The sequence below is a fragment of the Salvelinus alpinus genome, chromosome 4, assembly GCF_045679555.1.
Source record: "Salvelinus alpinus chromosome 4, SLU_Salpinus.1, whole genome shotgun sequence".
Lineage (NCBI taxonomy): Eukaryota > Metazoa > Chordata > Actinopteri > Salmoniformes > Salmonidae > Salvelinus > Salvelinus alpinus.
The window spans coordinates 55855580-55871188 of NC_092089.1; the positions used below are offsets into that span (position 1 = coordinate 55855580).

The window sequence follows — 15609 nt, forward strand, 5'->3', positions numbered from 1 at the left end:
CTACAAAAAACGGAATATCTTGGCGTATTGACATACAGAATCTACTAAGCCACACAATTACAAACCTTGACTCAAACTCACGTCCCCTAAACATTGATTACATCAGCTACACAAACACCCTGAATAGGCTTTACAAAAGACGGTACTGATATGGTACGAATCAGTCATACAGACAGATGGACAGATGAGAAGACAATAGATCAAATGGAAGCCAATAGGCCTAATCATTTCTAAAGACAACTGGATTTCTTATATCAAATTTTAGTATAGGATTCCAAGGTTGGCCAGTGACGATAGGTAAGAGTGAAAGTGAGTGTGTGTGCGTGTGTGTGTGGGTGAGAGGGGGTCTTTTGATCAGATATGAAATATTCAGAAAGCCCGCTGTAATTTGATGAAAGTCAGATATCCTCAAATGGAAATGGAAGTCAGCACTTTCATACATCTCCCGACAAAAAGCCCCTCAGTAAACTGATTTAAAGAATGAAAATTGCGGGTCCATAAGATGAAGTAATAAAGGCAGGTTTTAAATATGCACTGACCTGTGATATGAACTGTAGTCCGTGCTGCTCGGCCAGGGCTCGTGCATCTGTGGCGCCTCTGTCCATCTCCACAGCATAGAAGAAGTGGGGCTTGGTGCCGGGCTGCCCCCCAGTGGTCGCTAGAGGCCACTGCAGCAGGCAGCATACAGTCAGCAGCACAACCACCGCCCTGTCCTTCAAGGCCCTGATACACAGAAATATGGTTTAACTCATGCCAAGTTAAAGCCTGAGGCTAGTTACTGTGAGAGAGCAACAACAGCATTTTAGCTTAAATTTCTAAATCCTCAATTACAAATCAATAGTGTTTACAAGTTACACTTCATTATGGTTTGTTAACCAGCACCGTGCATTAACATTTTAAATAGCTATGAAACTGCATAGCCAAAGAATAACAAAATGTTGTAACAAAATCAAAAGGTCAAAGGGTACAACAGTAGGTAAAGTTTGACAGGGAAATGTCTAGGTCAATAACACATTACATGATCAATTATGTATCGAAATTCAACAATCACTTTCAAGCATCATGAAATAGATAAATAGGGGAACCACTGCATGATAATGCCCGCTTTCAGAGTGTGTGACTGGGGAAATGCAGGCCTGAGGGCCATCCAGCTACAGACACAGAAATAGACAGGCAGTACCGAGAATAACGTTATAATGCATTGTAAGACTTCCCATGAGCAAGACCCCTTTATAATGTCTTATAATCATCTCGGACTATATAACAGCCCATTTGAGACAGTTAAACATTTTATACATAGAGAGACCTAACACATAAGTGTTGTTATAAGACATAATAATGTAGATTTAAATAATCCACTAGCCAAATTATTGCTGTAAATGTACTGAAACAACCCAATCTAATTCAAGCACGAGCATATAGTGTAGATGTTAGTTCCCCTTCAGCAGAGTACCATAGACCACAAGTTGTCATATCATATGACAATGACTATGGCTTTGTAACAATGCTAGAGCACAGTTAGTAACAGGATCCAGCAACCTCTCCCTAGGCCTATAACATTATACTGGAACATTTAATAATAGCAAACCTTCAACATAGACCCTAATACTCCCCATGTGAGCCACTGTATCAAATTCACATGCAAAAAGTGGATGTAGCCTATAGCGTACAGTATAAATACCACCCACCTAAAGCAGCAGAAAGTGTCCGAGTCTGATCCTTCACTGGTCTCTCCCCGTATGCTGCACTGGGTTAGAACTCTGGCATAAGAGCCCAGAGCATGAAAACACACACTTTCACACACACTCTTCCCACACATTTAATCTCTTGGCCTTAATGCGAATGTATCGAATGCAGAAACACAGCACTCTCCTTCTGTGGACTTTCATCCTCATGCAAAACCATCTCTTTATCTGCCTTTTTATGCCATCCCTCTATCTATCCTGTTTTATTTGCGCCACCATTGTGTGGGGCTCATGTTATTACATTGAGTTACTGCTATAACCTACTCATACCTGTTTGCCCCGAGCCTTAAAGTTCCAATGGAGCCATTTTTATTTCAATATCAAATCCTTTCTGGGTAACAATTAAGTACCTTCCTGTGACTGTTTTCAATTAAAATGATCAAAAAGAAACAAAACTTGCTTTTTAGCAAAGATAAATTTCTTTGGGACTGTCTGGGAGTGGTCTGAGTGGGGAAGGGAAAACTGAAAACTGGCTTTTATTGGCAGAGAGGTTAACTAAGAACTCTCTTTGTTATCGGTCTATTTACTAATTTGTCACCAGACAGGCCAAAACTCCATCCCACCAAAACAGGTTGAAATTTCAAACAGCTCTTACTAGAAGGGCATTATAATAATTTTCACAATTTCACACCATTATTCCAACTTCATAGTGTGGAAATATATATAAAACACAGGAAAATCACGTTTTTTAACTGCACTTCATTCTGACATGACCCTCCAGCATGACAATGCCACCAGCCATACTGCTCGTTCTGTGCGTAATTTCCTGCAAGACAGGAATGTCAGTGTTCTGCCATGGCCAGCGAAGAGCCCGGATCTCAATCCCATTGAGCACGTCTGAGACCTGTTGGATCGGAGGGTGAGGGCTAGGACCATTCCCCCAAGAAATGCCCGGGAACTTGCAGGTGCCTTGGTGGAAGGGTGGGGTAACATCTCACAGCAAGAACTGGCAAATCTGGTGCAGTCCACTGCAGTACGTAAAGCAGCTGGTGCCCACACCAGATACCGACTGTTACTTTTGATTTTGACCCCCCCTTTGTTCAGGGACACATTATTCCATTTCTGTTAGTCACATGTCTGTGGAACTTGTTCAGTTTATGTCTCATTTGTTGAATCTTGTTATGTTCATACAAATATTTACACGTGTTAAGTTTGCTGAAAATAAACGCAGTTGACAGTGAGAAGACGTTTATTTTTTTGCTGAGTTTAGCTCTGCCATATACAATTCAGATGTGTGTTTATGGGCATTTTGCCCTGTGTTTGAGGTCATTTTGCTATTGGCCAAGAAAGGTGAATGTTTTTTATATACGGGATCCAGCCTTCTTCATCACCTGCACGGTAAATACTGTATATATATATATTTTTGCACCTGAATGAATCTGAACCTCTGACTGAGTCTGAACTGTTGCTGCCTCACATCAACAAAAAATTGTAGAAAAAAAATTGTTACCTAAATTAATAATTTAGCTTTACATTTCCTTAAAGAGTAGCTTACTTAGACTATATATATTTTTTTCATGTTTGTTCTTTATCGCTGCCGTTTCAATATATCCCTCTATATTCACTGAGTAATGATGAACACATCGCTCAGGTTATGCTCTTTCTCCTTCACTTCCTCTTTCACATCACCTCCCTTCAAAACACTCAACAGTCAGCCATATGAAAACGGCTACCCACACTGCTCCCCAAACTACCCCATCAATAGGATCATCGTGGTTCAAATCTACACCATCACTCAGGCCAAATCTACAGTAAGAATACCCTTGCTGAAATCAATAACATCGCCAGGGGACTTAGCCCTAGTCAATCCCTGTGTGGAGCTGGAGGAGCCGGGTCTGCAGGGCAGGGCTGTACAGTACGCCCCCCTATGTAAGCAGGCCCCAGGCAAAGGCAGGCTGAACAAGGGGCCAGATGAGTCGTGGAGCGAATGGCGTACAGGCAGCAGCAAACTGAATGCAGAGGCGGCCTGGGGGCCTACTGTGACGCTGATAAAGCACCTGTACATTTTTACAGACAAACTACTTATTTCCGTCCTGCATATCAGCTTGGAAAGACTGATAACTTTCTATTCCTCCCATGCGGAAGGATGAAAGGGCCAGGGGAGAGGCCTTTCAGGAGTTTAATTGATCAAGCAGAGACCACTGGGCTTTACCAGAGATAAAAGTGACTACCACTATGCTCAGCACAATGAGGAGATCTATTTTGGAGGAGACCCAATGAAGAAGGAGAATGTAGCTCATTATGCAAAGTCATTATGAGGCACTAACTATATGGGACTCATTTTTTAAAAGAGTTTTTAAAGAGAGTTTGTGGTAGAATTGAACATGATTTCCAGAGGTCAGGCCATAGGTCACGCAACACTGCCAGGGTGTTAACTTGTAGACCAGACTTGTTACTGTACTCAGTACAATTAAAATACATTAAAAAAACAATGCTGCTCATTCCTTGAAAAAAAAACGACATATCTGTAGATCTCCTGTTTAGCATGTTTACAATTTATTTCCTAAATTATCTCTTAAATGGATTCTGTTGCTCAATGACTTAGTATACAATTATTTTGAGATGATGGGTCATGACGTTTAAAACATGGTAAACGGGGGAGAATTCTTACATTGTTTATTGCTCTGAAAATACTAGCATAGAGCCTATGCATTAACAAAACATTTGCATTTTTGTACCGTTTCAGAACCAGTGGGTATGTTTAAAAACACTGAATCCTACATACTTAATGGTAAATAGGGTTGGAGAACCTTAACCCATGGAACTGTGGTTTGATTAATACTGAAAGTGCCACATTCAGTTCTTCAATCCATGGAAGGGTTGCCCACGCATTCCTTAAAATAATGATGCATTTCATAGTAAAATGTTGAGTTCCGTAAACCTCTAAGGAGTGCCATTTGTTCCTTATTTTCCTTGTAACATGATCAGCAAGCTTCTACAATTACAAAGAGCGAACGTTCAGAAATAGTACTAGGTTGCTACACCATATGACATATCTGGGATTCACTTTACTGAGAGCCTGTCGACCGGTCAGCTTGCCTTACTGCAAGAAATGGAACAACTTAACTCCTTCACCTCTAATGCCTCATTCTGGGGTCTGGCTCCTGGCGTGGCCTTGTCTCTGTACTGCCTGCTCGGTATTCCTGGTAACATTGCAGTTATAGTCATCCTCCGTCGGAACCATGATCTATCCAGCTTGAGCAGGAGGCTGATGTTGAACTTGGCTGCATCGGACCTACTCTGCATCCTTACCCTACCTTTGCGTATCTACAACCTATTCTTCACCTGGAGCCTGGGTCTAGTGCTCTGTCAGCTCAACATGTACTTTTTCTACTGCAGTATCTGTACCGGTCTGCTGACTGTCACACTTCTGAGCCTCCAGCGCTACCTCCAGGTAGTGCATTCTCACAGCTGGGCCAGACCGGGAGTGGCAAAGGAGAGGGTGCTACTGGTTGTCCTGTGGGGGGTAGCTGGGGTCCTGTCCATTCCTTATGGGGTGACGGTGCGGGATGTGAAGGATGATAGTGGATGGGTCCGGTGCCAGTATGATTTTGCATCAGACGCTGAGCTGGTGGCTGTGTTGCTCCTGCAGACTCTCCTGGCATTTGTAGTTCCTTTCTTCATCATGTCCACAGCCTATATCCGCCTCCAGCGAAGGGTGAACCAAACAGCTTTCTTCAGTAGCACCAGGATGACCAGATTAGTGAGCCTTATCGTTGGGACCTTCATCGTTCTATGGACTCCTCACCATGTCATGAATGTGCTGGGAGTGACGGCCATCTTGGCAAAGAATAAGGCTCTGAGAGTGTTCTGGGAGAGCAATTGGAAGATTGCTGGATCTCTGGTCTTCATCAACAGCAGCTTGGATCCATTCCTCTATGCCTTTGCTTCCAGAAACACCCAGAGAGCACAGAGCAGTGACAGTCAGGTGGTGACCACGAGTAGTCACAATCTGTAAGATTTCAAGTCACTCATTGGTAATTTCAACTATTGAAATATTCCGCTTGATACAGGCAAATATGACATATAAATACCGTATTTAGATTAGCACAACTGTCCTAACTTATAATAACCACCCCAAAAAACAAAGGACCTGTATGCATTGTTTATGTTTATTGTAAATCTTAAAATGATGTTTAAATAAAGTAATATTGCTTTCATGACCAAACATTTTTTTGAGAGGATTTGGTCATGATATTTAAACCAGACTTCCATTGCAAACACTTCCTTTTCCAATAAAAGTAGAAGAGAGTGTATTTGGTAGGGTGTTGTGTTGTTACACATCCGTTTGACATAACTGTTTGGTAAGGTGAGGAGTAAGCCAATATTACGGTGGGTGAATTTTCTCTTTTATGCTTATGTTGATCACATAACGACTGTGGATATTGGGATCCCCATTCACACCCACACAGTTCTAACTATAGCATGAGGTTATTTTGATAGCCTGTGTAACATGTGTCACGCAAACAAACAGGGTTATATTAGGACGCACTCATCAGTTGCCCCAACTAATTTCTCCATCAACATGCATTTTCGTCCACATCTCCCATGCTGATTACAGGAGGATATCAGTTCATTAACAAGTGAAAACGTACTTTATTTCCAAAAAACAGCTACTGTTTCCCTTAAACATGATACATTTCCAGGTTAATTGATCAAGCAGAGTCCACAGGGCCTTACCAGAGATAAAAGTGACTACCACTATGCTCAGCACAATGAGGAGATATTCTTTGGAGACCCAATGAAAGAGAATGTAGCTCATTATGCTAAATCAATATGAGGTACTAACTGTATGGCTCTTTTTGTAAAGAACGTTTAAAAAAGAAGAGAGTTCGTGGTAGAATTGGACATGATTTCCAGAGGTCAGGCTATAGGTCACACAGCGCTGCCAGGGTGTTAACTTGTAGACCAGACTTGTTACTGTAGACATCCGACTTGTTACTGTAGACATCAGACTTGTTACTGTAGACATCCGACTTGTTACTGTAGACGTAAAAAAAAAAAAAAATGGCGCTCATTCCTTGAGCATGACAAACAGTATCTGTAGATCCCCCGAGCCCAGTATGGGGGCAGTCGTACAATGGCGGTAGCTATGCTTTTAGCGGCACGCTGTGCCCCGTTACGGTGGTGACGTGACCCGGATCGACAGTTGGCCTCAGCTCAACGGTCGGGGTTGCTCGCTGTCTAGCGAGTTTAGAAGGGGTGAGTGTAACAGAGTTAAGAACGTACCGTAAGCTCCCTCCACAGCTATCTTGAAATGTCGCCGATGGAGCCATGCAAGGGGTCCCTTTTGTATGGCTCAATCGGTTTGCACAGTGTCAAGGAGGGCGGTCACATGTGTTGTGAAACAGGATAATTGGTTTGAGCCCAGCATAGGGCAGTCGGACAGTGGAGGAAGCTAAGCTGTTAGCAGCATGCTGAGCCCTGTTACAGCGCTGTAACTGGGGACAGTGTGCTGCTAACAGCTTAGCTTCCTCCACTCAGGATACACTCTTATCAGTTGCCCCAACTAATTTCCCCATCAACATGCATTTTCTCTTCGAGAGTTTGGGACTACTGTATAAGGTTCTATCTGCATTTTTGTCAAAATGTTGTTATTGTTCAATGTTCTCTACCTATATAGTACCTCAAAATACCCCAATTCATGTTAAGTTCAAAAGAATACTTGATAAAAAATTGCTGACACCATTCGAACCAATGAGGGTTCGGTAAAGCCAATCATGACAGAATTACTGTCTGGGCACGCAAGGCACGCATGTGCCCAGGGGCCCTGACCTCGAGGAGGCCCCCCATTGATTTTGTTAGTTAATCTCACTCAGATATCATTTGAACATGGCATAAATCATGGCAAAATATGTCAAAAGTGCAGGAAATTAGCTTTAAAATGGCAACATGTTTTCTCCATCCCATGGCAAAACGTGTAGAACTGCAAGAAATTAGCTTAAAAACCTAAATAAATTATCTCAACCCCATGGAAGAAATGTGTAGAATTGCAGGAAATTAGTTTTAAAACTGCAACATTTTCTCTCTGTCCCATGGGGAAAAAAGAGGTCGAATTGCATACATTTACTTTAAAACTGTAAAATGTTCCTTATGCTGCCAAATGTTTTTCCGGGAAAAGTCTTGCTTTTAGGTACCCCAAAAAGCTAGAAACGCCCCCGAATAAAACGACAGAATTGATCTCACAATTGAACATCTCACAGCACAATGGACCATTTGGAAAGACTTAAGTTACACACTCGCTTGTAGGAAGGAGATTTATTTATATACACAATTGCGCTCCCCTCTCTCCAAAGAAAGGTTAGCAGACATGATGGAACCTACCTTTACATCCAAGACGACTCCGAGTGCTTGCTTTGGGTCTGGATCTCTTGATGTTATGAAAAACATATACATTGCCTCACAAAGCAAACGAATCCAATTCAATGTCTCTCGGTCCTCTTTATTGTCTCTATCTGTGGTGTGTAGGGGGATATTCATAAAAATTCGCCCAGTGGTATAAACACGCGGCTGTATGTGGACTTATCTAGCCTATAGATTCCCTAGTTCTCGAGCATGTATGCAAACGAAAGCGAATTAAATCCCGGCACATACTACTCCAGCAAACGACAACATTCTGCTCCTGTCGAAAATGATTTTGGAAAAATATGTGAATATGCATTTGAATGCAAGCATGGTGAGATGGCGAGATACCGTTTTGCAGAGACAGATCTGCATATGGAAATTAGGGTTAGCCTGTGTCCAATTTTACTTCACTGTTGTACTGTTTTTAATGAGACGGGGACACCAAGAGACCGACTGTCGGGGAAGGGCATAGGACGTTACTTTCCTACAGGCTACAAATGACATACAAATATAATGCATTTCATCAACTATACCAGGGATGGTCAACTTTGTCGGAGGTGGGGGCCAGAAAAACCTGAACTTATAATGAGGGACCGCAGTTGCTCTCGGGTGTGCGTATCTACGTGTGTATAACCCCGACCCCACCACACCACAGCACATTGCGAGCAACAACAAAAAAGCATCCCCCTGTTGTTTTTTAAAAAGTTTTTGTTAATTTCGTGCAATTCTACACATTTTGCGATGGGGCATATACGTTTTTGAAAGTTTACAGTAGTCTCTGCAATTCTACACATTTTGCCATAAGGTGGAGAGAAATGTTTGCTGTTTTTAAAAGGATATCTGAGTGAGATTGACTAACAAAATAAATGGGGGCCCCGGATGTCATATAAGCGTACATGTAAGTTAGCCAAGTTAGCCTAACTATGAATTTGACACTTCCCCCAGCCCCATCCCTCAACTTCCCAACCAAAGTGCCATGGCCAGACTGTTGAAATGACAGATTGTGTCTTTAATGTCACTACTCTAAAGTGAACACAGTGGAAGAGGACGCTGGTGTCACCCTTCGCAGGGGAAAGCCAGTGTGAGCTGACCCCATCCCTGCCACCCTGTTTCTCCTGTGCATCTGACCCGGGTCGGGAAGACACCTGGCCACTGTCATCTGACAGTGGCCAGGTGCACACAGGTGCACACAGGAGGAGTAATTGAGGAGTAATTTAGTCTCCTCAACTTGTTCAACAGCCACACCATTCATTACCAGATTCAGGTCTAGAACTTAGGGAATAATTTTTTACCAAATACAATGCTCTTAGTTTTAGAGATGTTCAGGACCAGTTTATTACTGGCCACCTATTCCAAAACAGACTGAAACTCTTTGTTAAGGGTTTCAGTGACTTCATTAGCTGGGGTTGCTGATGCGTATATGGTTGAATCATCAGCATACATGGACACACATGCTTTGTTTAATGCCAGTGGCAGGTCATTGCTAAAAATAGAAAGAGTAGAGGGCCTAGAGAGCTGCCCTGCGGTACACCACACTTTACATGTTTGACATTAGAGAAGCTTCCATTTGAGTTCTATTAGATAGATAGCTCTGAATCCACAATATGACAGAGGTTGAAAAGCCATAGCACAAGTTTTTTTCAACAACAGGTTATGGTCAATAATTTCAAAGGCTGCACTGAAATCTAACAGTACAGCTCCCACAATCTTCTTATTATCAATTTCTTTCAACCAATCATCAGTCATTTGTGTCAGTGCAGTACAAGTTGTGTGCCCTTCTCTATAAGCATGCTGAAAGTCTGTTGTTAATTTGTTTACAGAGAAATAGCATTGTATTTGGTCAAACACAATTTTTTGCTAAGAGCTGGCAGCAAGCTTATAGGTCTGCTGTTAGAACCAGTAAAGGCCGCGACTGGTTAGCGGAATTACTTTGGCTTGACTCCACGCCTGAGGACAAAGACTTTCCTCTAGGCTCAGATTAAAGATATGACAGATAGGAGTGGCCATAGAGTCAGCTACCATCCTCAGTAGCTTTCCAAGTTGTCAATGCCAGGAGGTTTGTCATTATTAACTTTACAAAATTAAAACTTGCAATGCTTTTCTTTCATCAATATATTTTTTTTGCATGAATACGATGGCTCACTGTTCGTTGTTGTAATTTCCTACCTAAGTTTGTCCACTTTGCCAATGAAATAATCAATGTGCAGTAAGTCAACCAGTCAGATGTACAGCCAGACTTATTAGCCACTCCTTTTGATCTCTTTGAACCATACAGCTTTTCAATTCCTCATCAATCCATGGAGCCTTAACAGTTCTAAAAGTCAGTTTTTTAACATGTGCATGTTTATCAATAACTGGAAGAAGCAATTTCATAAATTCATCAAGTGCAGGGTCTGGATGCTCCTTATTAATCACATTGGACCAACAAATATTTTTAACATCATCCACATAAGAGTCACAGCAAAATCTTTTGTATGATCTCTTATACACTATTTTAGTTCCAGCTGTTGGAACTTTGGCTTTCCAGGATATAGCTACTATATTGTGATCACTGCATCGAATGGGTACGGATACAGCTTTAGAACACAGTTCTACAGCATTAGTAAAAATGTGATTGATACATGTGGATGATCTTGTTCCTGTAATGTTTGTAAACACCCTGGTAGGTTGATTAATAACCTGAACCAGATTACAGGCGCTGGTTACAGTAAGAAGCTTCCTCTTGAGCTGAAAACTTGATGAAAACCAGTCAATATTCAGGTCCCCAAGAAAGTAGACTTCTCTGTTTACATCACATACACTATCAAGCATTTCACACATATTATTTAGATATTGACTGTTCGCACTTGGTGGCCTCTAGCAACACCCCAAAAGAAAAGGCTTTAGATATGCCAAGTGAACCTGCAGCCACAACACTTCAATAACACTTGACATAAGATCTTCTCTAAGCATTACAGGGATATGGCTCTGAATATATATACAGCCCCCATAAGCATTACTGTCTCTTCTATAGATGTTATATCCTTGAATTGCTACAGCTGTATCATAAAATGAATTATCCAAGTGACTCTCAGAAATGGCTAATATATGAATGTTATCTGGTGTTAGCAAGTTATTGATTTCATGAACCTTATTTCTAAGGCTACATATATTAGGGCTAATTTCAGCCTTTTCCTTGGTAGCTTATCAGAGATAGACATAATACTGCAAACAAAGCAAGATTTTTTTTTAAATACATTCAGCAGTCCATTAATCAATTGGGGGGTGTGTGTGTGTGCTGCGGGGTTGAAGCTACGAACCCATAGGCTTGGCTCTCTCATCCCTTCCAGGCTTCTGGGAGGGAGGGTGGACAATGAGCCTGTCATGGCGGATGTAAGTAATGTGGTTGTGTCTAAGAGTTGGGGGAGAAGAAAAACAAAAAAACGAATTCCTAATAACTTTTCGTACGGTTATAATACTGCCTGGAACGGGTGAAATCGATAGGTAATTTAAAACCTACACGCAACATTTACATCTCCGTAAGAGTTAGTAGCCTCTTCCGAGGCTGAGGCTTTTGGGGTAAAGGGTATTCCTAACTCTGTCCTCTGCACCTGCACCAAAGAGCTGTGGATACTACTTATACACTTACTGGAACACAGGAGCAAAGTGGAACACACACAGGTGAACACACACACACATTCACACTTGATGTAACTATGATTTGGTGACCATTGGATTTCATCTGCAATTAATCAAATTTGACATAGTGTTTGTATTTACAACTGTGTGTTTCTGTAGTCTTTCTGGAACTACATGGACACACTGCTGCGGTCTCTAATCAGTGGCCAGCCTGTAGCAGAGGAGTATAAGACCCTCTGGGCTTCACCTGATGGCTTGTCACTCACTTGGCTGAGCTGGGACAATACAGCAGAAACGGGGCGTTCCAAAACGAGGTAATCTACCTGAGATTAGGGGGTATAAGGAGGGATGTTCTAAACTGTAAAGGGGTGTGATTTTTCCTGATTAATCAGATATGGCTGAATTTGTGAAATGTGTCCTCCATTTATAGTTTAAACGGTCAAAATCCTGTTTTGTCCCGATCGCATCCCCTGTTAAGATGAAAGTCACAGGCTGCAATTTTGATTTCTTGCCAAGCTTATTAGACTGTATGTTTTGTTGGTAATATAATGTATGCTCTGGTCTCACAGAAACCGCTGGAGGACAACTGGAGTTTTGTGGGTGAGCTGCTCAAGTCCACCTGTAACCCTAAGGTAGGCTCTCGCTCAAAGGGGATATGGGTTATGGATGGGAGCATGGTTTCTGTGTACAGTTATAATCCGTTTGTTGATTGATCTGTGTGTGTTGCAGAGAACGCTACAGGAGGATCAGATCAGAATGCACGTCCACTGCTGCCTCAGTCTGTCTCTGCTATGGAAACCTAACAATAGCACTGTCACCACACTCTGGGAGTATTACTGCAAAAACCTGGTAAGGAACATCTCTAACACACCACTCTAAAACATGAACAATATGTAATGTACCCCTCGAAATATTCCACTTACATTCTCCCCTCCCTCCAAAGCGGTTTGTTCACAGTGCCCTGGTTAGGGGTGTCAGGGCTCTGCAGCGTGAGCAGAACTCCCCTGGTCCTGTTGGACCAGGCCCGGATCTGCTGCTCCCCTTCCCCCCCTTTCTCCCAGCCACACCCAGCTGTACCGCTCAGCCAACTCCTTTCACATCTTCCTCAGAGTGCTGGCTCTCTACCTGGCCCAGGAGAACGCAGGCGGCGCCCCCTGGAGGCAGATCAAGGGCAGGTGAGGTGTGTGTGTATGTAGGGATGGGTAACATGGAGGGGTACAGAAAAGGAGGCCAGTTAAATCCCTAAGGTACTCTTTAAATGGAGCTAAATTAGTTTTGTTCAATATTATGTTGATATGAAATGCTGTCCCAAGGGGGACAGGTGAGTCCACACTCACAGACACGACTCTCTGTGCCTTGATCTTGACGTGTCTGTGCGTGTGTGTGTGCCTGCCAGGTGTGGCACGGCCCCTCTCTGAGGCTTTGCTATTTGCTCAGACTCCCAGGGAGAGCAGGTGTCTCAGGAGGAACCTCCACCTGCCTCTCCTCTCCTCCTAGCGGAGACCAGCCTAGTCCCACTGAGCCCTACATCAAACCCACAGCTGCTTCCCAAACTCCCCCAGTCATGGCTCCTCTTTCTGGGGGAGACCAAAGACGATAAGCCCATGGATCCCAACATCAGAACGTGGCCTGGGACGGGCCCGGCTGGGCGCCAGCGAGAAGGATAAATCCGCCTAATGACTTCCCTCTGTCTGGAACGTGCTCAGCCGCTCCACAGACATGAAGGCTAATTAGCTAACGAGCATGGCGGTTAATTCCCCTTAACGAAGCCGTGTTGGTTTCCAGCACGGATGGGGGTGGGCAGCGGTAGGGAGGTTGCTGGCAGAGACCGGACTGGGCTGGGCCTGGTCCAGATTAGAACACCCCCTCTCCCTCTGTCTCTGCTCCAGTTCCCTCGAGAAGAGCCGGGCGTGCTTACGGCGTTCCGGCAACGTTCCGGCAACGTTCTCGCTGGCTGGACCGGCTCCATGGGAGGCCTGTGGTGGCTGCATTAATGGGATCGACTGGGAGAGCGCTGATCTCTTATGCCGGGAGTCGTGAGCATCTGCTTGCCTCCGGAAAAAGCTGTCCAGGATAAACAAACACACAGACACACAGACGGACTGTCTGTCTGACAGACAGAAAACACAGGAAAAAGCCTCCCAACCTGTTACAGACAAACTGTAAATCCATTTTCCACTGCTGTTTTTCTCTAAATGGATCTCCCTATCTACCTTCTCTCTTTTTCTCATCTTTCCCTTCTTCTCACTCTCTCTTCCTGCCTTAGGTTATTTTTCTACATGTATACCATCCATACACCTTGTCTCTCTTTCTCACCTTTTTACCTTCTCCTCCTCTCACTCTCTCTCCATGTAACATGTAGCAGAACTTTAGAACCAGTCATGGTTAGGGCTGTTACAGTGACCATATTACCGACACACCGGCAGTCATGAGTCATGACCGCAGTCAAATTCCACGTGCCCGCTTAGTCACGGTAAGCTTTTAGTAGCATATTAAACTTGCTAACTGCCTGGTACTCAGCACGTTATTGTCCCTCTAATCACTCTGACATAAATGCAAATGTGATTGAAAATCAAATCGAACACTTAATGAGAGCTCATGTTGCACAACATTTCTATAGGCTATACAAAAAGAGAAAAAGAGGATCCCATCAGCTTTCTATAGGCTAGGCCTCTATTTATTTCTCAACTTATCATAATCTTTAGCATATTGCTTTGCTTTACAACAGGAATATAGCCTACCTGGCTGGCATGAAAATGAACCACAGGAAAAGCGTCCTCCATTCGCTATTTAAGTGCATAGATTACATGTCTTTTTTCCCCATGCCCCATTCCGAGACAGGTGCATGATAATGGTCCATTCTAAATCAAAACTAATTTCACACAGTACCAGTCAAAAGTTTGGACACACCTACTCATTCAAGGGTTTTCATTTTTTTTTTTTACTATTTTCTACATTGCAGAGTAATAGTGAAGACATCAAAACTATAAAATAACACATATGGAGTCATGTAGTAACCAAAAAAGTGTTAATTAAACAAATAAAAATATATTTTATATTTTTCAAAGTAGCCACCCTTTGCCTTGATGACAGCTTTGCACACTCTTGGCAAAATAGTTCAAATAAAGAAAAACGAGTAGGTGTGAGTAGGTGTGTCCAAACTTTTGACTGGTACTGTATATGATTTAATATATGTAAAGACAAGATTAAATTAAGAATGGTCTGATGGGTGACAATATCAGCCTTTCACTTGTGAATGATGTATTATCTATCGCTTGTGAATGATACCTAGTGTGTGCAGTAAGGCAAGAAACAGTGCATGACTTCTTCTTGCGACTTCTTCAGATCATAGTCACACACCTGTAGCCTGTTGATAAGGTTTGTATCACAACTGAAGTGGCCAAATATCTTCTTAAGATTAAGCACATTAATCCGCTTTACAATCAGTGTAAAGCCTAACTGCCAGAGGTGGGACCAAGTCATTGTTTTACAAGTCACAAGTAAGTCTCAAGTCTTAGCACTCAAGTCCCAAGTCAAGACAGGCAAGTCCGAGTCAAGTCTCAAGTCAGATCATCAAGTCTCAAGTCCTAAACTTTGAGTTTCGAGTTCTAAATAATGTGCTCTTCACCAAACGTTAAAAGGTATTGCAAGAGTAATAGTATATTACATTTACGCAAATGAAATGAATGCTTTAAAAATATCTATATACAGTGGGGAGAACAAGTATTTGATACACTGACGATTTTGCAGGTTTTCCTACTTACAAAGCATGTAGAGGTCTGTAATTTTTATCATAGGTACACTTCAACTGTGAGAGAAGGAATCTAAAACAAAAATCCAGAAAATCACATTGTATGATTTTTAAGTAATTAATTGGCATTTTATTGCATGACATAAGTAT

The 15609-nt window shown here is 42.5% G+C and overlaps 1 protein-coding gene and 2 pseudogenes across 1 annotated transcript; 2 read left to right on the plus strand and 1 right to left on the minus strand.

The window, feature by feature from the left end:
• Window positions 1-862, minus strand: part of LOC139572614 (PC3-like endoprotease variant B) — a 143462-nt pseudogene extending 142600 nt beyond the window's left edge.
• A 3918-nt stretch (window positions 863-4780) lies between these two features.
• On the plus strand, window positions 4781-5828 carry LOC139572500 (leukotriene B4 receptor 1-like). Its single transcript, XM_071395233.1, has one exon. The coding sequence runs from the start codon at window positions 4798-4800 to the stop codon at window positions 5701-5703; it is 906 nt and encodes a 301-aa protein (XP_071251334.1). The 5' UTR covers window positions 4781-4797; the 3' UTR covers window positions 5704-5828.
• Window positions 5829-6825: 997 nt separating this feature from the next.
• LOC139572615 (protein MMS22-like) overlaps window positions 6826-15609 on the plus strand; it is a 29650-nt pseudogene continuing 20866 nt past the window's right edge.

What these genes read in the sequence shown, in the direction of transcription:
- LOC139572500 (XM_071395233.1), top strand. Translation starts at nt 4,798, where the DNA reads ATGGAACAACTTAACTCCTTCACCTCTAATGCCTCATTCTGGGGTCTG.